This window comes from Neomonachus schauinslandi, chromosome 4 (genome assembly GCF_002201575.2).
Source record: "Neomonachus schauinslandi chromosome 4, ASM220157v2, whole genome shotgun sequence".
Lineage (NCBI taxonomy): Eukaryota > Metazoa > Chordata > Mammalia > Carnivora > Phocidae > Neomonachus > Neomonachus schauinslandi.
In genome coordinates, this window is record NC_058406.1 from 6,935,425 (window position 1) to 6,959,558 (window position 24,134).

A 24,134-nucleotide genomic window follows, 5' to 3' on the forward strand; every position below is an offset into this window, starting at 1 on the left:
TGATGTTAGTCTTAGAAAAAGTGTAAGAGAAACCAAAATTAAGGACTCGGATTCATCTAGGCCCCTTTCAAATACCAAATATTCCTAATTTTCCTTATCCTACTACTGGAGGGGAAGGGGGAATCTTGTTATGGCTTAAAAAACAAAACAAAAAATACCCCAAAATACACATACAGACAGCAATTCCATTCATAGGTATATACCCAAAAGAGCTGAAAACAGGTAAACAAACTTACACAAATGTTCATAGCAGTACTATTTGCAATAGCCAAAAAGGGGAAAAAACCAAATGTTCAAGAGATAAATAGATAAGCACAATGTGGTATCCATGCAAGGAAGTATTTTCAGCCATTAAATGATATGAAGTACTGGTATGTGCTACAACTTAGATTAACCTTGAAAATATGATGCTAAGTGAAAGAAGCCAGACACAAAAGGTCACATACGGTATGATGCCATTAATATGAAATATCCAGAACAGGTAAACCCAGAGATAGAAACAGAAAGCAGATTAGTGGTTGCTGGAGGGCTGGGATAAAGAGGAGGGCATGGAGTGACTGCTTAATGGGCATGGGGTCTCCTTTGGGGTGGTGAAAATGTTTTGGAACAAGATGGTGATGGTTGCACAACATTGTGAATCTATTAAACACCCTGAATTGTACACTTTAAAATGGTGAATTTCATGGTATGAGAGTTTCACCTTGATTGAAAAAAAAAATGTAGAATAGGGGTGCCTGGAGGGCTCAGTCAGTGGAGCATGCGACTCTTCATCTCGGGATCATGAGTTCAAGCTCCACATTGGGTGTAGAGATTACTTAATAAAACAAACAAGCAAAAATGCAGGATAATGAAATGATGATTGACCATAAAGTCCTAGATGAATAGCAGGTCATTTGCTTCTTCTTGGTTTGTCACAATTTCAATGAGTTTTTGACCATCGTAAACCCATATATAAAAAGTTACCCATTAAAAGTTCCAAATAAGGCATTAATGAAGCTGAGGTCCCTAATTTGTCCAGTTGGCAGAGCACCTAGTAGAGTTTACAGTATACAAGAAGCTTTAAAAATGTTTTTAATTTGTATAAAGTGCAAAGAAAAAGAAAACTGAGAAATACATGAAAAAATATAAAGTGGCCAGAGCCTAGAATATAAGCTAACATACACCTGCATGGGGAAATCTATATATTTAAGCATGCAGAGAAACATAAACACTCAATAGTATGCTTTTCCTCATAACTTATTTTGTGTTTCTCTAAAGACTGAAGAGTAAATAATAGTTTACAGTCACCACCCTCTGGGGTTCAGCAAAGAGGTCACACACAGGGAGGGCCTCCAGCTGCCACTTTCAATTGCCTCCCTGGTGGAACAATGGCAGGAGGTTAAGTTACTCCAGGAGACTCTCAACAGGGCTCCCATTGTTCTAAGCTCAAAACTCAGAGATACAATGGGCCCCATTCATACGGAGGCCTTACAGGCTGAGGAATGGGCCCTTAGAGACAACGTTCTGTTGGGACACCGAATTTTTCATAAACACAGACTTGCCCAAATATGTGTTAATTAGTTTTTAAAAACAGCACAAAATACAGAAATAAAACTCAATGGACACAAAGTTGAGAGTCAGGACACCCAAGTCTTATCACCAGCTCTGTCTTGGATGTGACATTAAGCAAGTTAACTTGCTCTTTCTGAGCCTCAGTTTCCTTGCTTATAAAATGGAAATGATTTCTAAGATCACTTAGAACTCTAAAATTCTATGAACACACATGAGGTCTATTGATGTTAGTACACTATTCACTCCAATAAATGGGGATAAATTATGAACAGAAAAGAATCATTAGTTCACATCTTTTCATTTTCTATCAGCACTTAAAAACAAGGAGGCTTAAAAAAAACAGGCAGAGAAACTGTTTTCTCTTCTCTCTCTCAAACACACAAGACATAATGAATAAGGTCCAGTGGGTCCCTCATCCCAACAAGTCTAGGATGACTCAGGCAGGAGCCCTACACAAAGCACAATGATGAAGGGTATAACCAGAAGCCACAAGTATGTTTTTCTGTCACCTTTTCTTAGGTTATCAATGCATTTCAAGAATCTCTTGATTGCTTTGCAATGATTCAAAATCCCTAGAAGACAAACGCCATTTATAGCAAGAATGTGACCAATGTTCCAATCCTCCACACCATGTCATTTTTTTGTTTTTTCAACCTCAAAACTTGCCAATGCAAGAACTTTGTCTCCGGAGCCTAAGGAGAAAGACACATAATAAACAAAATGTTATTTCAAATGCATTTACAGTTCCAAATAACAAGGGGGAAAATCTATCCCATATATACTGAAATAGAAAATAAAATGAGCTTCTATTATCAGAGCATTACCCCAAACCTTCCCAGTGCCAATTCCCAATTTCCTTTCCCCTGCACAAACATCTGACATACACGGGGTGATTTATTGCTTACAAAACCTTACTCTACCTTTAAATGTGAAATAGAATATATAAAATTTTAGTTTACTTTACTTTTAGTTGACAAGTATTTTTAAAATATTAAGTTATATTAATTTAATTATTTTTAAGTAAAAAGTATTAGGAAATAAACCCAATAAGAGGGATTTATAAAGAAAACACTTCTGGTTTTACCTTTAAACTGAAGAAAAGGCCATCCTGTTATCTTTACCCATGGTATCCAGTAATCTGGAGCAGTAATGCATGCTCAGCTTTCAGAAATACGAGGGTACTCACCAAGGTCTGTAGAGACTTTCTCAAACTGGCTGAGTATAGCACCTGCATTTGCTGACAAGAAGTCCTCATCATCTGCAGTCAGCTAAACAAAACAAAACAAAGCCCAAGGGAGTGGATTCCAATGTTAACAAGTGGTTCTAAGAAACACCATTAAGAATGTCTCAGGACCACAAACTGGATCACAGATCAAGAAGTTCTGTACCAAATACTTTATACCTTTTCTTTATACCTGATATATTAAGTTAAATACAGGTACCTTCTCTCCAAGTTTCCTGAGAGCTGTTAGTATCTCCACTTTCTGCTGAGTGTACAGGCCTCTGTCCAGCTTTCCTACCATGAGATCTCTATCCATCTGAAATGGATGAATGCAAAGTATATGGTACTTAAGTTAAAAACATTCTGCCCATAAAATCCAGCTTTTCAGATCTACCACTACTACTTTTTTTTGTTAAAGTAATCTCTACACCCAATGTGGGGCTCGAACTCACAACCACGAGATCAAGAGTTGCATGCTCTTCTGACCAAGTCAGCCAGGTGCCCCCAGAACTACTATGACTTTTTTTTTTTTTCTTTTTTAAGATTTATTAGTTTTAGGTGGGGAGGGGAAGAGGGAGAAGAATCTTCAAGCAGACTCCTTGCTGAGCACAGAGCCCAATGTAGGACTTGATCACCGGAACCATGAGATTGTGACCTGAGCTGAAACCAAGAGTCAGATGCTTAACCAACTGAGCCACCCAGGTGCCCCCAAATCTACTACTTCTTAAAAAAAATCCTCTAGAGAGGTGCCTGGGTGGCTCAGTTGTTAAGTGTCTGCCTTCAGCTCAGGTCATGGTCCCAGGGTCCTGGGATCGAGAGCCCCGCATCGGGCTCCCTGCTCAGCGGGAAGCCTGCTTCTCCCTCCTCCACTCCCCCTGCTTGTGTTCCGTCTCTCGCTGTGTCTCTCTCTGTCAAATAAATAAATAAAAATTAAAAAAAAAAAAAGATCCTCTAGAGGACTAATATAGAGAACTACACAAATTCAAGGCAAACATGCCAGGAATGCAATTTACACAGCTCTAGTAAATCTTTTTTTTTTTTAAGATTTTATTTTTTAAGTAATCTCTACACCCAATATGGGGCTCAAACTCACAACCCCAAGAACTGGAGTCACATGGGCCACTGACTGAGCCAGGCAGGTGCCCCTCAATCCTAAGAAATCTTTTTTTTTTTTTTTAAGATTTATTTATTTATTTATTTATTTGAGAAAGAGAGAGAGAGAGAGAGCACAAGCCAGGGGAGCAGCAGGCAGAGGGAGAAGCAGGCTCCCCGCCGAGCAGGAAGCCTGATGCGGGGCTCGATCCCAGGACCCTGGGATCATGACCTGAGCCGAAGGCAGATGCTTAATGACTGAGCCACCCAGGCGCCCCTCTATTTTAGATAATAAATAAATAAATAAATAAATAAATAAATAAATAAATATTTTTTCTTTTTATAGATGGCGAACTGAGGCACAAAGAAGTTGAATAAGATAACTTATCCAACTTCAATAATAATATTTGTTAAAAAGATTATTAATTGTGTTAAAACAATTTAAAAATAACTTCCCAAGGGGCACCTGGGTGGGTCAGTCGTTAAGCATCTGCCTTCGGCTCAGGTCATAATCCCAGGATCCTGGGATTGAGCCCCACATTGGGCTCCCTGCTCAGTGGTGGGAAGCCTGCTTCTCCCTCTCCCACTCCCCCTGCTTGTGTTCCCTCTCTCACGGTCTCTCTCTGTCAAATAAATAAATAAAAACTTAAAAAAAAAAAAAAAAACTTCCCCAAGGTCAGCTACCTTCACAGTAGAGCAGGGATAAAAATCCTGCCAGTCTGACCCACATTCATGCTCTTAACCACTATGCTACTGAATTACCAGTGGTTGCAAATAACCTGTTAATGTCTTAATTATATTCAAGCCTATAAACAGACTTTCTCAAGTACCATGTTTATAGGGATGTTTGAAATTCTTAGATGACAAAGGCCACATGTGCAGAGAGCAATGCTGCTAATGGATTCTAGATGGAATTTCAACTCAGGGCTCCAGAAGTATATGGTAAAACCTTAAAGGTAGGGTCCAAGTAGAAACAGTTAGTAGCAGTATAAACTGTCATATGCTGTTTAAACCTCCATATTCATTATCAATAATAATTGCTCAAAAGACTAATTTTGTCAGAAAACTATGGATTGTGGCTCCAAAATCAACTGATCAGGGGCCCCCGTATGGCACAGTCAGTTAAGGGTCTGACTCTTGGTTTTAGCTCAGATCATGATCTGAGGGTTGTGGGATCAAGCCCCGTGTTGGGCTCCAAGTTCAGTGAGGAGTCTGCTGAAGTTTCTCTCTCCCTCTCCCCCTCCCCACATTCTCTCTAAAATAAATAAATAAATCTTAAAAAAAAAAAATCAGGGGCACCTGGGTGGCTCAGTCGGTTAAGCGTCTGCCTTTGGCTCAGGTCATGGTCTCATGGTCCTGGGATCAAGCCCTGCATCAGGCTCCCTGCTCACTGGGGAGTCTGCTCCCTCTCCCTACCCCCCACTTCTTCTCTCTCTCTCAAATAAATGAAATCTTAAAAAAAAAAAATCAACTGATCAATTTTTTTCCTAACAGACTATTTTTCAGAACAGTTTTAGGTTCACAGTAAATTGTGTGAAAGGTACAAAGATTTCCCATATACCCCTCACCTCCACTCATGCACAGCCTCCCCATCATAAATATGCCCCACCAGAATGGTTCACTTGTTACAACAGGTGAACCTACCCTGACACATCATAATCCCCCAATTCCATAGTCTATACATCATTAGGGTTCACTCTTGGTGGTGTTATACATTCTCAGCCGACCAATTTTTAAATTTCAGAATAAATAATGAAATTCTGGAGCTGAGAAAACAAATACACACAGCAAATAAATCAATTTAAAGGAACTTTACCTCTGCTAACTTTGTCCGAAGCTGACCTGGTTGTTTCTTTGCAAATAACCTGATGACCTCTGGGGTTTTAAAGGCCTGGCTGATAGCTGCCTGGATAGCCTAGAATACAAGAAGGTAAAAACTGAGCAAAATATTCCAATGAATCAAATATTACAATAACTGATGAGTCTTCATTTACAAATAGGTCTTCCTTGTTCGTCAAACACTGTTATAATTTTAGTTTCCACAAAAGCAAAAATGAACTACTGGGACTTCATCAAGATAAAAAGCTGCACAGCAAAGGAAACAATCAATAAAAGTAAAAGGCAGCCTAAAGAATGGGAGAAGATACTTGCAAACGATATATCTGATTAGGGTTAGTATCCAAAATCTACTAAGAACTTAACAAATTCAACACCCAAAAAACAAATAACCCAGTTAAGAAATGGGCAGAAGACATGAATAAACACTATTCCAAAGAAGACATCCAGATGGCTAACAGACACATGAAAAGATGCTCAACATCACTCATCATCAGGGAAATACAAATCAAAACCATGATGAGATACCATCTCACACCTGTCAGAATGGCTAAAATTAACAACACAAGAAACAACAGATGTTGGGGACGCCTGGGTGGCTCAGTCGTTGAGCATCTGCCTTCGGCTCAGGTCATGATCCCAGGGTCCTGGGATCGAGTTCCGCATGGAGCCTGCTTCTCCCTCGGCCTGCCACTCCTCCTGCTTGTGCTCTCTCTGTCTCTGACAAATAAATAAAATCTTTACAAAAAAAAAAAAAAAAGAAACAACAGATGTTGATAGGGATGTGGAGAAAGGGGAACCCTCTTGCACTGTTGGTATGAATGCAAACTGGTGCAGCGACTCTGGAGAACAGTATGGAGGTTCCTCAAAATGTTAAAAATAGAACTACCCTACGATCCAGCAATTGCAACTACTAGGTATGTACCCAAAGGACACAAAAATACAGATTCGAAGGGATACATGCACCTCGATGTTTATAGCAGCATTAGCAACAACAGCCAAACTATGGAGAGAGCCCAAATATCCACTGACTGATGAATGGAAAAAAAGGATGTGGGTGGTGTGTGTACACACCCCCCAATGGAATACTACTCAGCCATGAAAAAGAATGAAACCTTACCATCCGCCATGATGTGGACGGAGCTAGAGTGTATTATGCTAAGTGAAATAAGTCAGTCAGAGAAAGACAAATACCATATAATCTCACTCATATGTGGAATTTAAGAAAGAAAACAGAGGAATATATGGGAAGGGGGAAAGAAAAAAAGGAGAGAGGGAAATGATCCATAAGAGATTCTTAACGATAAAGAACAAACTGAGGGTTGATGGAGGGAGGTGGGTGGGGGATGGGCTAGATGGGTGATGGGCATTAAGGAGGGCACTTGTTGGGATGAGCACTGGGTATTGTATGTAAGTGATGAATCACTGAATTTTACTCCAGAAACCAACATTGCACTGTATGTTAACTACCTAAAATTTAAATTAAAAAAAAAAAAATTTAGTTTCCATTTGCTATTTCTGTGCATGTCACTGGAGCCAAATACATAACTAAATGAAGATCTGGAAGCTTATGCTGCTTTATCCATAAGTAGACACTCATCTAGAAGTCAAACCCCCAAACAGGGTTTCTTTTTTTTAATTTCATAGTTATTTTAATAACCACGTGTACATTAACAGTCACTTGATGAACTTTTCTTTAATCTCAGCTAAACTCAAAACACAGTTTTCTTCACGGTTCAAACCAAACAGCTCTTCACGTTCCAGAGCTGCCTCGCAGCTACCACAGATCACAGGGAGATTTACGGTCTGTTCATATTCACCAGACACAGAACTGAACACCCATACACCATTTTCCAAAGAGGGAACTTGTACAATGAATGCTGGCTGCCCGGGACAGGGTTTCTTTTCTATCTTAAATATACTTATAAAAAAAGAGAGAAAAACCAGCTGTGTCACAGTGTACGTAAATTATGCTTACCAGTTGCATTCCACTTAGCTCATCTACCAAAGTCATATTTCCAGACATAATTTTCTTCAGTGAATCATTAAATTCACTTAGTTGCTCCAGAGTTTCCTTTTTGGTTTCTTCATATTCATCTGTATCAAGTTCCTCTCTGAAGTACAGTGAACATAATATAGAAAAACACAAGAGTTCCAAATGAAAAAAGCAATCTTAATATTTGTACTCTAAGACTTCAGATACATATATTTACAAAAAATATCTGGGGGGACAAGGCTGAAAGGAAATGACAAAATGCTAACAATAGATGTGTTCAGATGTTAGTAATATGGGCGTTTTCCTGCAATGTGGTTACCTTGATAATTAAACATTTTTCTTTTACCAAAATGAGGCACACTTAACAAACCATATTATAACTTCCTTTAAAGCAGTCTATGAATCAATTCATAACCATGGGCAAGATACTTAACACAGCCAAGCCTCAGTTTCTTGATCTACAAGCCACAGATAATGATAGTACCTACCTTATAGGGTTGCTATGACCATTACATGAACTACAGAAAGTCCTTGACAAACAATAGGTACTTGACAAAATAGACGCTACTTTTTTAAAAATTTTTTTATTCTTATGTTAATCCCCATACATTACATCATTAGTTTTAGATGTAGTGTTCCATGATTCATTGTTTGTGCATAACACCCAGTGCTCCATGCAGAATGTGCCCTCTTTAATACCCATCACAAGGCTAACCCATCCTCCCCCCCTCCCCTCTAGAACTCTCAGTTTGTTTTTCAGAGTCCATTGTCTCTCATGGTTCGTCTACCCCTCTGATTTCCCCCCCTTCATTCTTCCCCTCCTGCTACCTTCTTCTTTTTTTTTTTTTTCCTTAACATATATTGCATTATTTGTTTCAGAGGTACAGATCTGAGATTCAACAGTCTTGCACAATTCACAGTGCTTACCAGAGCACATACCCTCCCCAGTGTCTATTACCCAGTCACCCCCTCCCTCCCACCCCACCCCCCACTCCAGCAACCCTCAGTTTGTTTCCTGCGATTAAGAATTCCTCATATCAGTGAGGTCATATGATACATGTCTTTCTCTGTTTGACTTATTTCGCTCAACATAATACCCTCCAGTTCCATCCACGTCGTTGCAAATGGCAAGATCTCATTCCTTTTGATGGCCGCATAATATTCCATTGTATATATATACCACTTCTTCTTTATCCATTCAATAGATGCTACTTTTATCACCATCATCAATGGTAGGTAAAATTTTGTGCATCGTGAAATACAACAGCAATGTAGTACCTGTCATCTGAGCACGAGGCTAGTTTTTTTTTTTATTATGTTCAGTTAGCCAAGAGGCTATTTTTAGTCACTAATGGAACAAGCCATTTATTAAACATTTACTACAAATAATGATAGCTACCATTTATTGAGCACCTACTCTGGGCCAAGCCTACCCTTCATTTGAAATACCTACAACAACCTTTCAAAGTTGTTAAAAAAGGCAATGAACAGTTTGCCTTAACTTGAACAGTTAAGGCTGAAAATACACTAGAAGTTCAAGTATATACCAGGCAGGGCTATTTTAAATACTGAAGACAAGGTAGGTGTTACTATTTCTACTTCACACTCAAGGAAATGGAAACTTAAGGGAGTTACTTTTATGACTCCAAAGCTTGCACTTTTATTTCTCCAACAGACAAAGCACTGGGAAGAACACTACAGGCGAAACCCAAAATCACACATGGGCCTGCACCCACGGCTGGGCATCTAGCTGCAGAAAAAAGCCATTTGACAGCAGAGCAGCATCCAGTTACACTATTACCTGCATTCCTCCAGATCTTGTAATTGCTGCATTAGTCTATCCAACTGTTCTTCTAAATTCTGCTTTAGTTTGCTTGTCTCTGTCTTTCCTCTGGAAGCCATTTTGATCTCTAAGTAGAACAATAAGCCCACATATAGTATTATTTGGTTATCTGAAATGATTCAACATACCAGTACAATTTAAAATGGGCTATACTCTTTCTGAGCTACAGGTGTGGGAAAGACAGCTGTGCAAAGAGAATTTCATTTTACATACAAAAGTTTAAACTCATATACTAGTAAAACCCCACAAAAATGCCTGGCAGTCTTCCTAACTGACTTGACAAGTTAATTAGAAATCTTACTGTTGGGACGCCTGGGTGGTTCAGTTGGTTAAGCGGCTGCCTTCAGCTCAGGCTATGATCCCAGGGTCCTGGGATCGAGCCTGCACTGGGCTCCTTGCTCAGCGGGGAGCCTGCTTCTCCCTCTCCCCCTGGCTTGTGTTCTCTCTCTCTCTCTCTAATAAATAAATAGTCGTAAAAAAAAAAAAAAAAGAAATCTTCACTATTGGTCCATCTTACTTTAAACGAATTGGAAACACAATTTTATAAAGAAATAGATCTGGTGTGACTTTGTGTTACAAAAAGATTTTTATAACATTCTTTTTCATTCTTACTAAGTACTCTCCAGGACTCAGAACACTCCTAGCCTTATCTTGTTGGTCTTATGTGCATTTACCTGACTTATGGGCATTAACAACTTTTGATATGAGTTTCTTCTTTGGAAATGTGCCCATGTTTCTACTGGATTATCTTTCTCTTACTGATTTATAGGAGTATGAAGCCTTTGTAGTTATGTTGCAAATATTATCCCTTGTCTCTTGACTTTAAATTTCACTTAATGTTGTTTTTTTGTCATGATAAATTATTTTTACTTTTTATTTTTTTTTAAAGATTTTATTTATTTATTTGAGAGAGAGCGAGAAAGCACAAGCAGGGGGACAGGCAGAGGCAGAGGGAGAAGGAGAAGCAGGCTTCCCGCTGAGCAGGGAGCCCGATGCAGGACTTGATCCCAGGACCCTGAGATCATGACCTGAGCTGAAGGCAGACTCTTAACTGACTGAGCCACCCAGGTGCCCCACAACAAATTATTATTTTTAATGGCCAAATCTGTCTTCTTCTTTAAGGCTTTTTAGTTTTATGTCCCATGAAGGCAGGCCCTAACCATCTCAAGATTTAAAAATGTATATATTTTGTATTCTAAGATGTACATAAATTTTTCTTTTTTTTTTTTTAAAGATTTTATTTATTTATTTGACAGAGAGAGACACAGCGAGAGAGGGAACACAAGCAGGGGGAGTGGGAGAGGGAGAAGCAGGCTCCCCGCAGAGCAGGGAGCCCGATACGGGACTCGATCCCAGGACCCTGGGATCATGACCTGAGCTGAAGGCAGTCGCTTAACCAACTGAGCCACCCAGGTGCCCAATTTTTCTCTTTTTACATGCAGTTAAGCCAGCTGCAACTTTTTTTGTTAATGCTATAAAATAGGAGTCTAACTTTTACTTTCTTTCAAATGGGCAGCCAGTTGCCCCAACACTGTTTACTAGTCAGTACTTATGCCACTTTTATTGGTTGTTTTAAATAGGCTCCATGTCCAGCATGGGGCCCAATACGTGGCTTGAACTCACAACCATGATATTGAGACCTGAGCTGAGATTGAGTCGGACGCTTAATCAACTGAGCCAACATGGGTGCCCCATGCCACTTTTAATAGATTCAATAGAAACAGACTGAAGTTGATTTCACTGATAATGCTCTGGTCCTAAGACATTACCTTGCTATTTTAATTGTTAGCAGTAGAGCTGGTGTACATTGATAACTGATAAGGAGTTGCCTTTATTATTACAGAATTTTTCCCCCCATAACTCTTGGCTATTCCTACGCATTTTCTCTTCTGGATGAACTAAAGAATCAGCTTGTCAAATTCCCTTAAAAATGCAATTGAGGGGGCGCCTGGGTGGCTCAGTTGGTTAAGCGACTGCCTTCAGCTCAGGTCATGATCCTGGAGTCCCGGGATCGAGTCCCGCATCGGGCTCCCTGCTCGGCAGGGAGTCTGCTTCTCCCTCTCCCACTCCCCGTTTGTGTTCCCTCTCTCGCTGTGTCTTTCTCTGTCAAATAAATAAATAAAATCTTAAAAAAAAAAAAATGCAATTGAGGGGTGCCTGGGTGGCTTAGCTGGTTAAGCGTCTGCCTTCTGCTCAGGTCATGGTCCCAGGTTCCTAGGATCGGGTCCTGCATCGGGATCTCTGCTCAGCGGGGAGTCTGCTTCTCCCTCTACCCTTCCCCCCTGCTCGTGATCTCTCTCTCTCCCGCTCCCTCTCTCAAATAAATAAATAAAATCTAAAAAAAAAAATGCAATTGAAATTTTGACAGGGATTACATTAAAATTAGAGACTAATATGAGAAGATCTGTATCCTTGAAATTTGAATCTTTCTATTAAGCAATATATCACTCCATTTATCTCAGCTTTCTTTCATGATCTCTAATTTAAAAAGTATTGTTTTATTCACAAAGGCCTTGAACATTGGCTATTCTAAGACATTTTGTATTTTTTGTTAATACTGGGAATAGACTTTTTGTTATTACAATTTCTGATTATTGTGGGGCACCCGGCTGGCTCAGTCGGTGGAGCATGCGACCCTTGATCTCGGGGTTGTGAGTTCCAGCTCCATGTTGGGCGTAGAGCTTACTTAAAAACAAAAATTTCTGATTATTGCTAGTGTAGAGAAAAATTACTGATTTTGGCATGTTGATATTACATGCATTTACCTTAACATTTATAGCATTTAAGTTTTTCCATTTATAAAAATTAAACTTACATTCCTTTCAGGAAACATATTTTGCTTAATATTAGATATAACCATTCATTAAAACCTAAACCCTGGGGCGCCTGCTGGCTCAGTCAGTGGAGCATGAAACTCTTGATCTTGGGATCATGAGTTCGAGCCCCATGTTGGGTGTAGAGATTACTTAAACAAAAATTTAAAAAAACAAACACCAAAAAAACAAAACAAAAACCCTAAATCCTAGGGTAACTTATTAAAGCATTTAAAATTTTCCCATACATAATCATTACCAGATGATCTGATATGTGAACTTCAACGAAGAGGATTCCTTACATTACACTCAAAATAGAATGTAATCAGTGAAAATCTATTCTTACTACTGTATCTTTTAAAATTGGCTTATCTAGGGGCACCTGGGTGGCTCAGTCGTTGGGCGTCTGCCTTCGGCTCAGGTCATGATCCCAGAGTCCTGGGATCGAGTCCCACATCGGGCTCCCTGCTCAGCGGGAAGCCTGCTTCTCCCTCTCCCACTCCCCCTGCTTGTGTTCCTGCTCTCGCTGTCTCTCTCTCTCTCTGTCAAATAAATAAAATCTTAAAAAAATAAAATAAAATAAAATTGGCTTATCTATAATGATTAATGATATATAAATACAAATGAGCTACATTATAGCCAAAAGTGTAATTTCATGTATAACAGGTTAGCCAGAAGTGTAATTTATTACACATAATTTATTACAGCTATGCTTCATGTATAATTTCTCCTGGGACACATACAATTAAACTTTATTTTATATCTGCTGAATTTTCCAGTAAAAGTAAAACCAAACCTAAAACTGACAGTGTCTTTTCAGGCTCAGTTTCCTACAGTCTAACCACGCTAAACTATGTGCTGTTTCAATTTTTGTGTATGTGCAGCCGAAGCGAGCACAACTTGGTGTTTCAAAACGTGCCATGCACTTTCATCCTTCTCTTTTGAGCCAGCTTTTTTTTTTTTTCTTTTTTTTTCCTACCTATCAAGCCCAGGTAATCCATTCTTCAAGGTCTAGCTCAAGGTTCAGTTTCTCCATGTCTTACTTGGTTCCCTCCCAATCACTAAATTGTGAGCAGGGATTTTTTTTTTTTTTTTTAGATTTTATTTATTTGGGGCACCTGAGTGGCTCAGTCCTTAAGTGTCTGCCTTCAGCTCAGGTCATGATCCCATCATCCTGGGACAGAGTCCCACATCAGGCTCCCTGCTCAGCGGGGAGCCTGCTTCTCCCTCTGCTGCTCCCCCTGCTTGTGTTCCCTCTCTCGTTGTCTCTCTCTGTCAAATAAATAAATAAAATCTTTGAAAAAATATTTTATTTATTCATTTGAGATAGAACGCGAGAGAGCGCACACATGTGATCGCAGGAGCTGGGGGAGGGGATAGAGGGAGAGGGAGAAGAGCAGGGAGCCTGACAGGGCTCGATCCCAGGACCCCGGGATCATGACCTAAGCCCAAGGCAGATGCTTAACCGACGAAGCCACCCAGGCACCCCTACTTTTTCTTCATGCATCAGCATCCAGCATAACGTTGGGCAGACAGAAAGTACTGGATAAATAACTGGTAAATGAATAATGAGAACTGATTGCTTCTTCCACGGCATTTCACATCTTATTCTCTATTTAGCACTTATTTCTTCCTTAAATTATATGTGATTTCATTACAGCACATTGTTTACTGGTCATTCTCTCCAGACTATAAACTCTGGGAGAGGAGAAAATGAGTCTGATTCCTCCTTTAGCATCCTCAGCACTTAAGAGGGAATAGGTATTTGATAACTGGATACAGCGTATAAAGGCACCAGATATTTTAAAGGAGGTAAAACTATTTTAAATAAATTTCAGGGAAGATGGGGCACTTTGAAAGCCTTAACCTGGTGCTGCCCGACATTTGAAATTTATCCCAGAAAGATTAACTCGCTGGCACCACCTAGTATCCAATAAAGGCGGTGCAGCTTTCACAGAAACTGCCGAAATAGCCCTCAAAAACTGTCATCTGGAGCGGAAGATGCACTCATTCATGCTCACCTTGTCTCTTAGTACTTTGAACTCTGCACACTCTTGGCCGGTCCCAAAGTGCATAAACCTCCAACTGTCGAAGTTCCAAGTGTCATAAACTTGAGGAAAGCGAAATTATTCATCAGGACTACAAGAGGCTCAAAGTTCAAACCACTTGGAGGTGGAGTTGGCTGGGAAACAGGGAACCATTAACAAGTAGTTTCATTGACTTTACAGAAACTAGCCTAAAGCAGTCCAGATAACTTCCACCTGAGCAGCCTGCATCGGACACACACCCTTCTCTTTTTAGGAAGACACCATGGGAGAGAGGTAGCGGGGCGAGGAGGGGCAGAAAACGTTTTCTCTCTTGACAGCGCCTCGGGCAGCCTTGCTGAGGCGTCCCCTAGCGATGCTGCGGGTGTTCCTGAGGAAAACCCTGCACCCCCACGTGTCCGGAGCGCGGCTGTCAAAGCCAGAAGCACGGATAAGATAAGGGCGGAGAGCACACGTTTTTCCCGGCTGGACGTGAGCAGCTAGGGACCTCAACCATCGGGACGCGACACGGAGCAGCTCGGGCCACCGCCCCAAACGCCGTCTCCACGGGGGAACTCGGAACTCCCGCACTTGGGTCCTGCGGCGGCCGGGCTCGACTAGGCCCCGGCTGCCACCAGAGGTCGCCATGAACCCCTGCCCCCGAAACTCTTCCAGCCCTCCCAGACCAAAACCCAGACAACCTCCTGGGGCCCTCGGGGTCCCCTCTCCGCCTGTGCCAAAGCCTTGGTCCCAGAGTTCGGAGCCAGGGGCCCCGCCTACCTGAGGGTCCCGGCCCGGCCGACGCTCACAGTACGAGTACTTCCGCCGGACGCATGCACTTCCGGCCTCCAGGAGCCAATGAGAATGTAGCCAGGGGTGTTCCCCGTCTGGCGCCCGGGCTGCGGGTCGCCTCCGGGAGGACTCGGGCGGGTCGACCCTGAGGACGTGGTAAGCCCTCTAGCCCGAGCCCCCTGAAAAACCAGTCTCTAGGGGAGTCAGCGCAGGACTCTGTCGCAAGCATGGGGGAGTCCAAGATGGTGGAATCTTTGAGAGGCAGGTATAACGGTCCGCGAGGCAAGGTCATATTCCAGTTTGGGTCAAGGAGTCTTGCCCCTTCATTCTTTCCATCTTTTTTTTTTTTTTTAAAGATTATTTATTTATTCATAAGAGACAGAGAGAGAGAGAGAGGCAGAGGGAGAAGCAGGCTCCCCGCTGAGCAGGGAGCCCGATGCGGGACTCGATCCGAGGACCCTGGGATCATGACCTGAGCCGAAGGCAGATGCTTAACCCTCTGAGCCACCCAGGTGCCCTCTTTCCATCTTTCTGTGGAACCGAAAGCCTCGGTAATTTTTCCTCTGGCCCTCTGAACAGGTGATTCACCTTGGGGAAAAAAAAATCCCTTTGTAGAGGCTTCTTGAGCTTGGCGGAGGGGGGGGGGCGCGGAGGAGGAAGTTTTCCGTTCTGAAGGACTTCTCTTTCCTAGGAAATCTGTCTTTCCAAATCCATAAAGACGAGACCCGCCCCCCAGGAAGCGGTTTGACGCTCACGGCCCCTTGAGGACACTACCAGCTGTTGGGCAGCACTTTTAAAGTTACTGAGACCGTGGGCGGAAACCCTTTTACCAGCTGTTGCCATCCCCGCTCCCTGAGTCCGTAGTTCCCAAGACAACATGAGGGTTGACGGCAAAATTGTTTCAGAGATGTTGCCTTTCAGGCTAATTCTATTCCAGCCACCCCAAACAGACTTCCAACTAAAGTTACCATAGGAATCTACCAGAGAGAATTACTTCTGCCCGTTCGAATTGTAGGATTTCGTACTTATTACCATACGTTGTTTTTCAGAGTTACAGTTTGGGTGTGAAACCGCTGTGGCAGCCCAACTTAGAGAAACTTGACACAGTTGGAATGGTTCCAATAACCTACCTTGCAAAAGGCTTCGTGTTCACAGAATTTCCTTTGTGAAAGTAAGTGGACAGCTCTGTTAATGTAATCATCTCTAATTTTTGATACGTGAATGCGTGTGGACGGGTCAAGGCTTTGAGAAATGCGGAACTCCCAGGGACAAATAGGGTCAGTGCCAAACAAAACAAAACTGAAAAATATACTTCTTTGTTTCACCATTGGAAGAACTTGCTAAATACACATTTGCTCATAGTGTACTTCCCCTAATTTTTTTTTTTTTTTAAGATTTTATTGATTTATTTGACAGAGAGTTAGAGCCAGAGAGCACAAGCAGGGGCAATGGCAGAAGGAGAGGGAGAAGCAGACTCCCCCCTGAGCGGGGAACCCTCCTCTGGGCAGGCCCCTGGGATCATGACCTGAGCTGAAGGCAGACGCCCAATCATCTGAGCCACCTAGGCGCCCCTACTTCCCTTAATTTTGAGGATGCTAATGTGGTGTTCTATTCAGGCATTTGTGTTGGTTTTAGTGTGTGCAATCATAGGAGCTGTGGAGGACAGGCCTCACCCGATCCATGCATTCTGTTTGCCTGCTCTTCTTTCTCAGTGACTTGATATGATTCAGCACTTCTATACTGAGGGTGTTCCTTGGGTTCTTGTCTCCATTTAACGGATAATGAAAAAGTATTCCTAGTGCATAAGTAAGAGAAATTGGTTTGGGTTCCAGTTCTCAAACAAAAACAGAATCAAGGCTTTGGAGGGGTTGGTGAGGGAAGAGAAGAAACTGGGAAGATAGGAATAACAGGTAGGTAATCACTGGAGAGAGCATGGGAGAAATAACCTCAGAGCTGGGGGTCATAACTGGGAAACTGGGATAAGTACTTTTGGCAGCTGGAGGATTTTAGGACATTTTGACTTGGACTTGGGATGGGAGCCCAGAGAGTGCAGGTTGCTCCAGCTAGGTAGGGAAAATGCTGGGGCAGATGAAGCTTGAGTGGCTAACAAGAAGTACATGAGCCAAAGGCTCTCTGAACATGTGGATCTCTTAAATGTCTACCAGTAGATAGCTTGTACCATTGTAAGTCTTTTTTTTTTTTTAAGATTTTTTTTTTTTTTTTAATTTGACACAGAGAGAGAGAGACAGCGAGAGAGGGAACATAAGCAGGGGGAGTGGGAGAGGGAGAAGCAGGCTTCCCGCCACCGAGCAGGAATCCCGATGTGGGGCTCGATCCCAGGACCCTGGGGTCATGATCTAAGCCGAATGCAGACACTTAACTGACTGAGTCACCCAGATGTCCCTGGGTTTTTTGTTTGTTTGTTTGTTTGTTTAAGTAAACTCTATACCCAAACCTGGGGCTTGAACTCATGACCCTGAGGTCAAGAGTTGCATGTTCCACTGACTGAGCCAGCCAGGCGCACTTCTCCCCATTATTTTTAAGCTATCCTTTTACATTGTACCTAAAATCCTTTCTCTGTAGTCTCCTTAAGGACCTTCCTCCATCAATTATTCACTTTCTTGAAGCTTCTGTGACTTCCCCAACCTAGCAATAGTCTTATTCTTAAAAAAAAATTAAATAAACAACCTTCTCTTAATCATGATATCTCACTGAAGATAGTGTTTCATATCTCTGGGTTCTAATCTCTCTCTCTCTACGTCTGTCTGCCTGAGAGATCTCTACTTGGATGTCCGGTGTGTGCCTCAAATTCAATACCTATAAAACCGTAGCCTCTGTATGCCTTCCCCCCACACCTCCTCTAATATTCTTTGTCGACTAGTGGCACACCATCTACCCAGTCACTTGAGTCAGAAATCTCCTCCTTCTCCCTGCATTTCCTTCTCTCCTCCATTCAGCCATTTGTAAACACTTGACATCATCCCTCCTGTTACTACCCTTCATTGTCTCTCATCTGAACCAATGGAGTGCTCCAAAGCAGTGCTTTGCGAACTTTAAAGAATCATACAGATCACCTGGGGATCTTGTTAAGACATAGATTTTGATTCAGCAGGCCTCAGGGCCTGTGATTCTGCATTTCTAACCAGCCCCCAGGCGATGCCCATACTTGTCCGTTCTGTCTTCACTCCCTGTCTAGGTAATGTCATCCTGTCTTGTGACTTTAAATACCATCTATATGCAGATGACCCCAAATCGCTAGTAAATCTCTATAGTCTATACTTCCCCCCCTGAACTTGGCTCTGTTCTCCATTTGCCTACTTACCATGACCACTTGGATAGCTAGTAGACCTCCCAAATGTAACTTCTGTATAAACTGAACTACAGATCTTCTCCCCTAAACCTCCTCCGTGGCCATCTTTTTGTTCTCAATCAAAGGTGACTCTTACTCTTTCAGTTGCTTAGGCCAGACGTTTTTGGAGTCGTCCTTGACTCCTCTTTCTCTCACAGCCCACATTCCTGTCCTCAGCAATCACATTGGCTCTCCATTTATACTATTTCCAGACTCTGGTGCCTTGTCACCACTTCTGCTGCCACCCTGGTCCAAGTCAGCATCAGCTCTCACCTGGCTGACTGGAGTAGCTTCCTGTCTGGTCTCCCTGCTTCCACCCTTATTTCTCTCTACGTTCTGTTCTCAACTTCAACAGCCAGAAAGATCCTTTAAAAATCTGTTGGATCATGTCATTTCTCTGCTCAAAACCCCACAGTGGCTCCCTTTCACCTCTTTGACTACATCTGCCCCACCTTCTGTCTGTGAACTCTGACTCAGCCATACTGGTTTCTCTGTTCCTGGAGCATGACTGGCATACTTCTGATTTTTCGTGGTTACCTTTGCTTATGACATTCTTCCTTCAGAAATCTGCATGGCTCACTCTTGCCTCTTTTAATTCTTTGCTCAGATGTCACTCGTTGGGGCCTTTGCTGAACACCCTACTTAGAATCCCACCTCTCCTTAACCTCTTGCCCTGCTTTGTTTTTCTCGCAGCCCCATTATTTAATATACAGAGTATATGTGTATTTATTTTGATTATTGTTTGTCTCCCAACACTGGCATGTAAGCTCCAGTGAGGATCGGGAATTTTGACAGTTTCATTTACTGCTTTATTCCCAGCATCTACAGCAAAGTGTTTGTTCAGAAATATTTGCTAAACTATGATGAATACATGAGAACTATTTCTAAAGTTCACTGGTACATTACTTCCTGTTGAAACCCGTGAATACATCCCCATTCCTTACAGGATAAAATCCAATCTCCCTAACATCACATTTGAGGGTGGAAAGACCCTGAAAACAGTATTCTAGTAGTTCCATGTTAACTTTTTTTTTTAAGATTTTATTTATTTATTTGAGAGAGAGAGAGCATAGGCAGGGGGAGGGGCATATGGACAAGCAGACTCCCCTCAGACCCAGCAAGGGGCTCAATCCCAGGACCCCAAGATCATTACCTGAACCGAAGTCAAGTGTTGGTTGCTTAACTGACTGAGCCACCCAGGGGCCCCTCCAAGTTTTTATTTAAATTCCAGCTAGTTAGCATACATATTTTGTTTCTTTGTGAGGTATATATGCTATTTATTTATTTATTTAATTTATTTTTTAGTGTAAGCTCTGTCCATTGTGGGGCTTGAATTCACAACCCGGGGATTAAGAGTCTCTTGTTCTACCAACTGAGCCAGCCAGGTGCTGAGAATTTGGAGATTTTTTTAAAATTTAATTAATTAATTAATTATTTAATTTTTTTTTTTTTTAAAGATTTTGTTTATTTGGCAGAGAGAGACACAGCGAGAGAGGGAACACAAAAGCAGGGAGAGTGGGAGGGGGAGAAGCAGGCTTCCCGCGGACCGGGGAGCCCGATGTGGGGCTTGATCCCAGGACCCTGGGATCATGACCTGAGCTGAAGGCAGACGCTTAATGACTGAGCCACCCAGGCGCCCCAATTTATTTATTTATTTTATTTATTTATTTATTTTTATTTTTTTAAAGATTTATTTATTTATTTATTTGAAAGAGAGAGAATGAGAGAGAGCACATGAGAGGGGGGAGGGTCAGAGGGAGAAGCAGACTCCCCGCCGAGCAGGGAGCCCAATGCGGGACTCGATCCCGGGACTCCAAGATCATGACCTGAGCTGAAGGCAGTCGCTTAACCAGCTGAGCCACCCAGGCGCCCCTATTTATTTATTTTAAAAGATTTATTTATTTGTTTGAGAGAGGGTGCATGCAGCAGGGAGGGGCAGAGAGAGAGGGAGAGAGAAATCCAAGCCGACTCTGCTGAGCGTGGAGCCCAATGCGGGGCTCAATCTTATGACCCTGAGATCATCACCTGAGCCAAAACCAAGAGTTCATTGCTTAAGCAACTGAGCCACCCAGGTGCTCCTTAATTTTATTTTTTATTTTTATTTTTTAAAGATTTTATTTATTTATTTGACAGAGAGATAGCGAGAGAGGGAACACAAGCAGGGGGAGTGGGAAAGGGAGAAGCAGGCCTCCTGCGGAGCAGGGAGCCCAATGTGGGACTCGATCCCAAGACCCTGGGATCATGACCTGAGCCGAAGGCAGACGCTTAACGACTGAGCCACCCAGGCGCCCCCTTAATTTTATTTTTTAAAGTATTCTCTAACCCTAAGGTGGGGCTTGAATTCATAACCCAGAAATTGAGAGTTACATGCTCTACTGAGCCAGCCAGCCGCCCCCATCAGGTTCCTTTCTTTCTTTCTTTTTTTTTTTTTTAAGATTTTATTTATTTATTTGAGGTAGAGAGAGAGAGAGAGAGCAAGCCAGAGAGACCAGAAGTGGTGGGAAGGGGCAGAGGGAGAGGGAGAAACAGGCTCCTCGCTCAGCAAGGAGCCTGATGTGGGGCTTGATCCCAGGACCTCGGGATCATGACCTAAGCCCAAGGCAGACGCTTAACTGACTGAGCCACCCAGGCGCCCCCCCACCCCCCAATCAGGTTTCTAATTCATAAGTTTGAGCACTATGTCTGAGATGTGGAAAGCCCTCAGAAATGTCAACGTGCTAGATGGATAGTGTTTGTTAGGTAACTTTTCCTCCGGCAGGTGTCCCCTGAATAGAGAAGCAGGTGGAGAACAGTCATTCCCACTTGTGAAGGTCTGTGCCTGTCATAGATGTGTTGGGAGATGTTTATATTGAATTTGATCCTCCTGCCATAGATAGTTCTTTTCCTCAAGAAATAGAGTTGTCTTCACTTTCTAAAAACGTTGAGAGCATCTGTGATTAACTAGCTCCTACTTAAAATACCTCAGAATCTGTGAATACACACAGGAAAAGCAAGAAGATGAACATTATGTGGATCAATTAGTTATTTTCTCTAGACAACCTTGACTGTCATGATGCAGAAGATTGTTGTCACCCATATGGAGGAGATTTTGGTTATTTTTCTCTAAAATTTCCCACTACATTTTTATTTTTATTTTATTTTATTTATTTATTTGACAGAGAGAGGGAGAGAGACAGCGAGAGAGGGAACACAAGCAGGGGGAGTGGGAGAGGGAGAAGCAGGCTTCCTGCCGAGCAGGGAGCCCGATGTGGGGCTCGATCCCAGGACCCTGGGATCATGACCTGAGCCGAAGGCAGACGCTTAACGACTGAGCCACCCAGGCTCCCCCCCACTACATTTTTAAAGAACAAATTGTTCAAATATACCATCTGAATCACTGTATCCTCTTGAAACTAAATCTAAACTTTTGTTCATTACTAAGATTTCTATTTTTCTTCTTCCTTTTCAGTGCTTATTTCTGTAGCTACCATCCAGCTGATGATAATAGTTTCATGAAACAAAAAAGGAGGTTCAGAAAGTCAGTGTCATGATCTTGAAACTATTTAATAGAGTATCTTTATTTGGGGTGAATTTGGTTGTGACGTCAATGCAGTGATTTGGGTTGAACTGTTCCTTTTTATCGATTGTCAGTGCTAATCGATATTTAAAGACAACTTTCAGATGACTGGTTTTGATGTGCTTCCTGTGGCCGTAGTTCTGATGTCAGCTGACCATCTCACTCAGGAGCAGCAGGGTGGGAGAGGAGCTTCTGCTCCGGCAGCGGTCAGGTGGCAGTGCTGCTCGGACAGGCTCACCTGCCGAAGACATCTGCGTGAAGCCGAGACCAGAGGGCTCCCGTGCTGGCGTCAGACCGTTGGTCGAGTGTCTGGTTGTGTGCAGGCCGCACTGGCCGGCCAGCTCAGCCCCAGGCCCAAGAAAAGCACCTCAGGATGAATGGGATCTAATTAAATGGATGGGAAGTCATGGGAAAAGGATGGCTTTTTACTCCTTTGCTTCTTGGAGCTCTTGCTTTAGGAGGAGCCAGGGCTTCCTCCCTACACTGTGACAACCCTAGCTGAGCAGGTACTTCCTTGAAGGCTTTGACAAGGATAAGTTACTTGGAAAGTTTTGCTTACCTGTAGAAACCAAGCTGCTCACTGACAGCAGCACAGATAAGTAGTAAAGTTCAGGGGTCGTTTTTTCCTATATTTGGGAGGAAAAAGCACTGTGAGGAATACTTATCTTTTGATTGGAACCTGTATGTACAACATTTTTGCCAAAGGATTTAAACAATGGCAGCGGCCTAGCAAGAGATGGAAGGCTCGCTGCTCCCTGCACCGAATGCAGGCCAGCACTTGCTCTGTTGATTGATAGGTTGTCTTTTTTCTTTTTTTGAAGTCTAGTAAAGTGGAATTCACCCACAAAAAGAAAAATCTCTCATGGAATTTTTAAACTTCCCCTGGTGAAATGTTTTAGCTGTGACACGTGTCTGATTAGGAATTCTGTCTCTACGTATCTCTGTTTTTAGTGTGAGGAGAAAATAAATAATTGAAGATTGATGGTGTATTATATATAGACATGCTTTCAGATTAAGATGAGCCCTTGAGCAATTCAGTATTTAAAAACACACACAGTCGGGGCGCCTGGGTGGCTCAGTTGGTTAAGCGTCTGCCTTCGGCTCGGGTCATGGTCCCAGGGTCCCGGGATCGAGTCCCGCATCGGACTCCCTGCTCAGCGGGGGGTCTGCTTCTCCCTCTGACCCTCCTCCCTCTCATGCTCTCTGTCTCTCATTCTCTCTCTCTCAAATAAATAAATAAAATCTTTAAAAAAACAAAAACACACACAGTTGCCGAAACTGTTAACACCATAGTATAGGCTCCGCCCCCGAAGGATCCCACACCGAAGAGAGCAGACGTCCTCTTGAGTGCCTGTGGGACTGGGTCCATATGCGTGAGCAGCACAGTAAACCCTAGAAGGACAGCAGAACAGCATCCATTTACTGGCTGTAGTCATCTCGGAAGAACATTCTTTTTTTTTTTAAGATTTTATTTATTTATTTGACAGAGAACACAAGTAGGCAGAGTGGCAGGCAGAGAGAGGGAGAAGCAGGCTCCCCACTGAGCGGGGAGCCTGACTCAGGGCTCGATCCCAGGACCCTGGGATCATGACCTGAGCCGAAGGCAGTCGCTTAACCAACTGAGCCACCCAGGCGCCCTCGGGAGAACATTCTTGAATGCAAACCTAAATAGAGGATGTTTCCTCGCTTCCCTCCCGTGGGACACAGATGCTCAAAACCTAGCCAAGCTGAGGTTTTCCTTTGACGTGGGCTGTGTTCTTATTATTGGCATTGCTGGTGATAAGAACTCTGACTGCTTTTTTCACAATTCTATTATCTCATTTAAACCTTAGCAAAACTGAAGCCAGTTTTTTTATCTCCACTTTATATTTGATTTTTTATTTTTATTTTATTTTTTATTTTTTATTTTTTTTTAAAGATTTTATTTATTTATTTGCGAGAGAGAGAATGAGAGACAGAGAGCATGAGCGGGAGGAGGGTCAGAGGGAGAAGCAGACTCCCTGCTGAGCAGGGAGCCCGATGCGGGACTCGATCCCGGGACTCCAGGATCATGACCTGAG

General features: G+C 42.5%; 2 protein-coding genes across 3 annotated transcripts in view; one reads left to right on the top strand and one right to left on the bottom strand.

Annotated features, from left to right (window-relative positions):
- Window positions 1-472: 472 nt before the first annotated feature.
- Window positions 473-15,192, bottom strand: LZIC (leucine zipper and CTNNBIP1 domain containing). 2 transcript variants are annotated; one of them, XM_021683423.2, is made up of 8 exons: window positions 15,158-15,192; window positions 14,375-14,463; window positions 9,499-9,605; window positions 7,680-7,815; window positions 5,682-5,780; window positions 2,994-3,089; window positions 2,738-2,819; window positions 473-2,243 (listed from the first exon to the last, which is right to left on the bottom strand). In XM_021683423.2, the coding sequence occupies exons 2-8, from the start codon at window positions 14,426-14,428 to the stop codon at window positions 2,185-2,187; spliced, it is 633 nt and encodes a 210-aa protein (XP_021539098.1). In that variant the 5' UTR covers window positions 14,429-14,463; window positions 15,158-15,192; the 3' UTR covers window positions 473-2,184. The 2 variants fall into 2 exon arrangements, with proteins under 2 accessions (XP_021539098.1, XP_021539099.1); XM_021683424.1 differs by having other exon boundaries at window positions 9,499-9,607; window positions 14,433-14,535; window positions 15,158-15,175.
- A 76-nt stretch (window positions 15,193-15,268) lies between these two features.
- The window catches only part of NMNAT1 (nicotinamide nucleotide adenylyltransferase 1), a 24,701-nt gene continuing 15,835 nt past the window's right edge, over window positions 15,269-24,134 (top strand). Inside the window, exons 1-2 of the mRNA XM_021683425.1 lie at window positions 15,269-15,325; window positions 16,219-16,340. The gene's annotated coding sequence lies outside the window, so the exon portion shown is untranslated. The remainder of the gene's footprint in view (window positions 15,326-16,218; window positions 16,341-24,134) is intronic.

Coding starts and splice junctions, on each gene's coding strand:
- LZIC (XM_021683424.1), bottom strand. CDS start 14,487: ATGAATAATTTCGCTTTCCTCAAGTTTATGACACTTGGAACTTCGACA. Junction 3,090..5,681: donor TTCGGACAAAGTTAGCAGAG/GTAAAGTTCCTT, acceptor CATCCATTTCAG/ATGGATAGAGATCTCATGGT. Junction 2,244..2,737: donor GAAAGTCTCTACAGACCTTG/GTGAGTACCCTC, acceptor CTTTCTCCTTAG/GCTCCGGAGACAAAGTTCTT.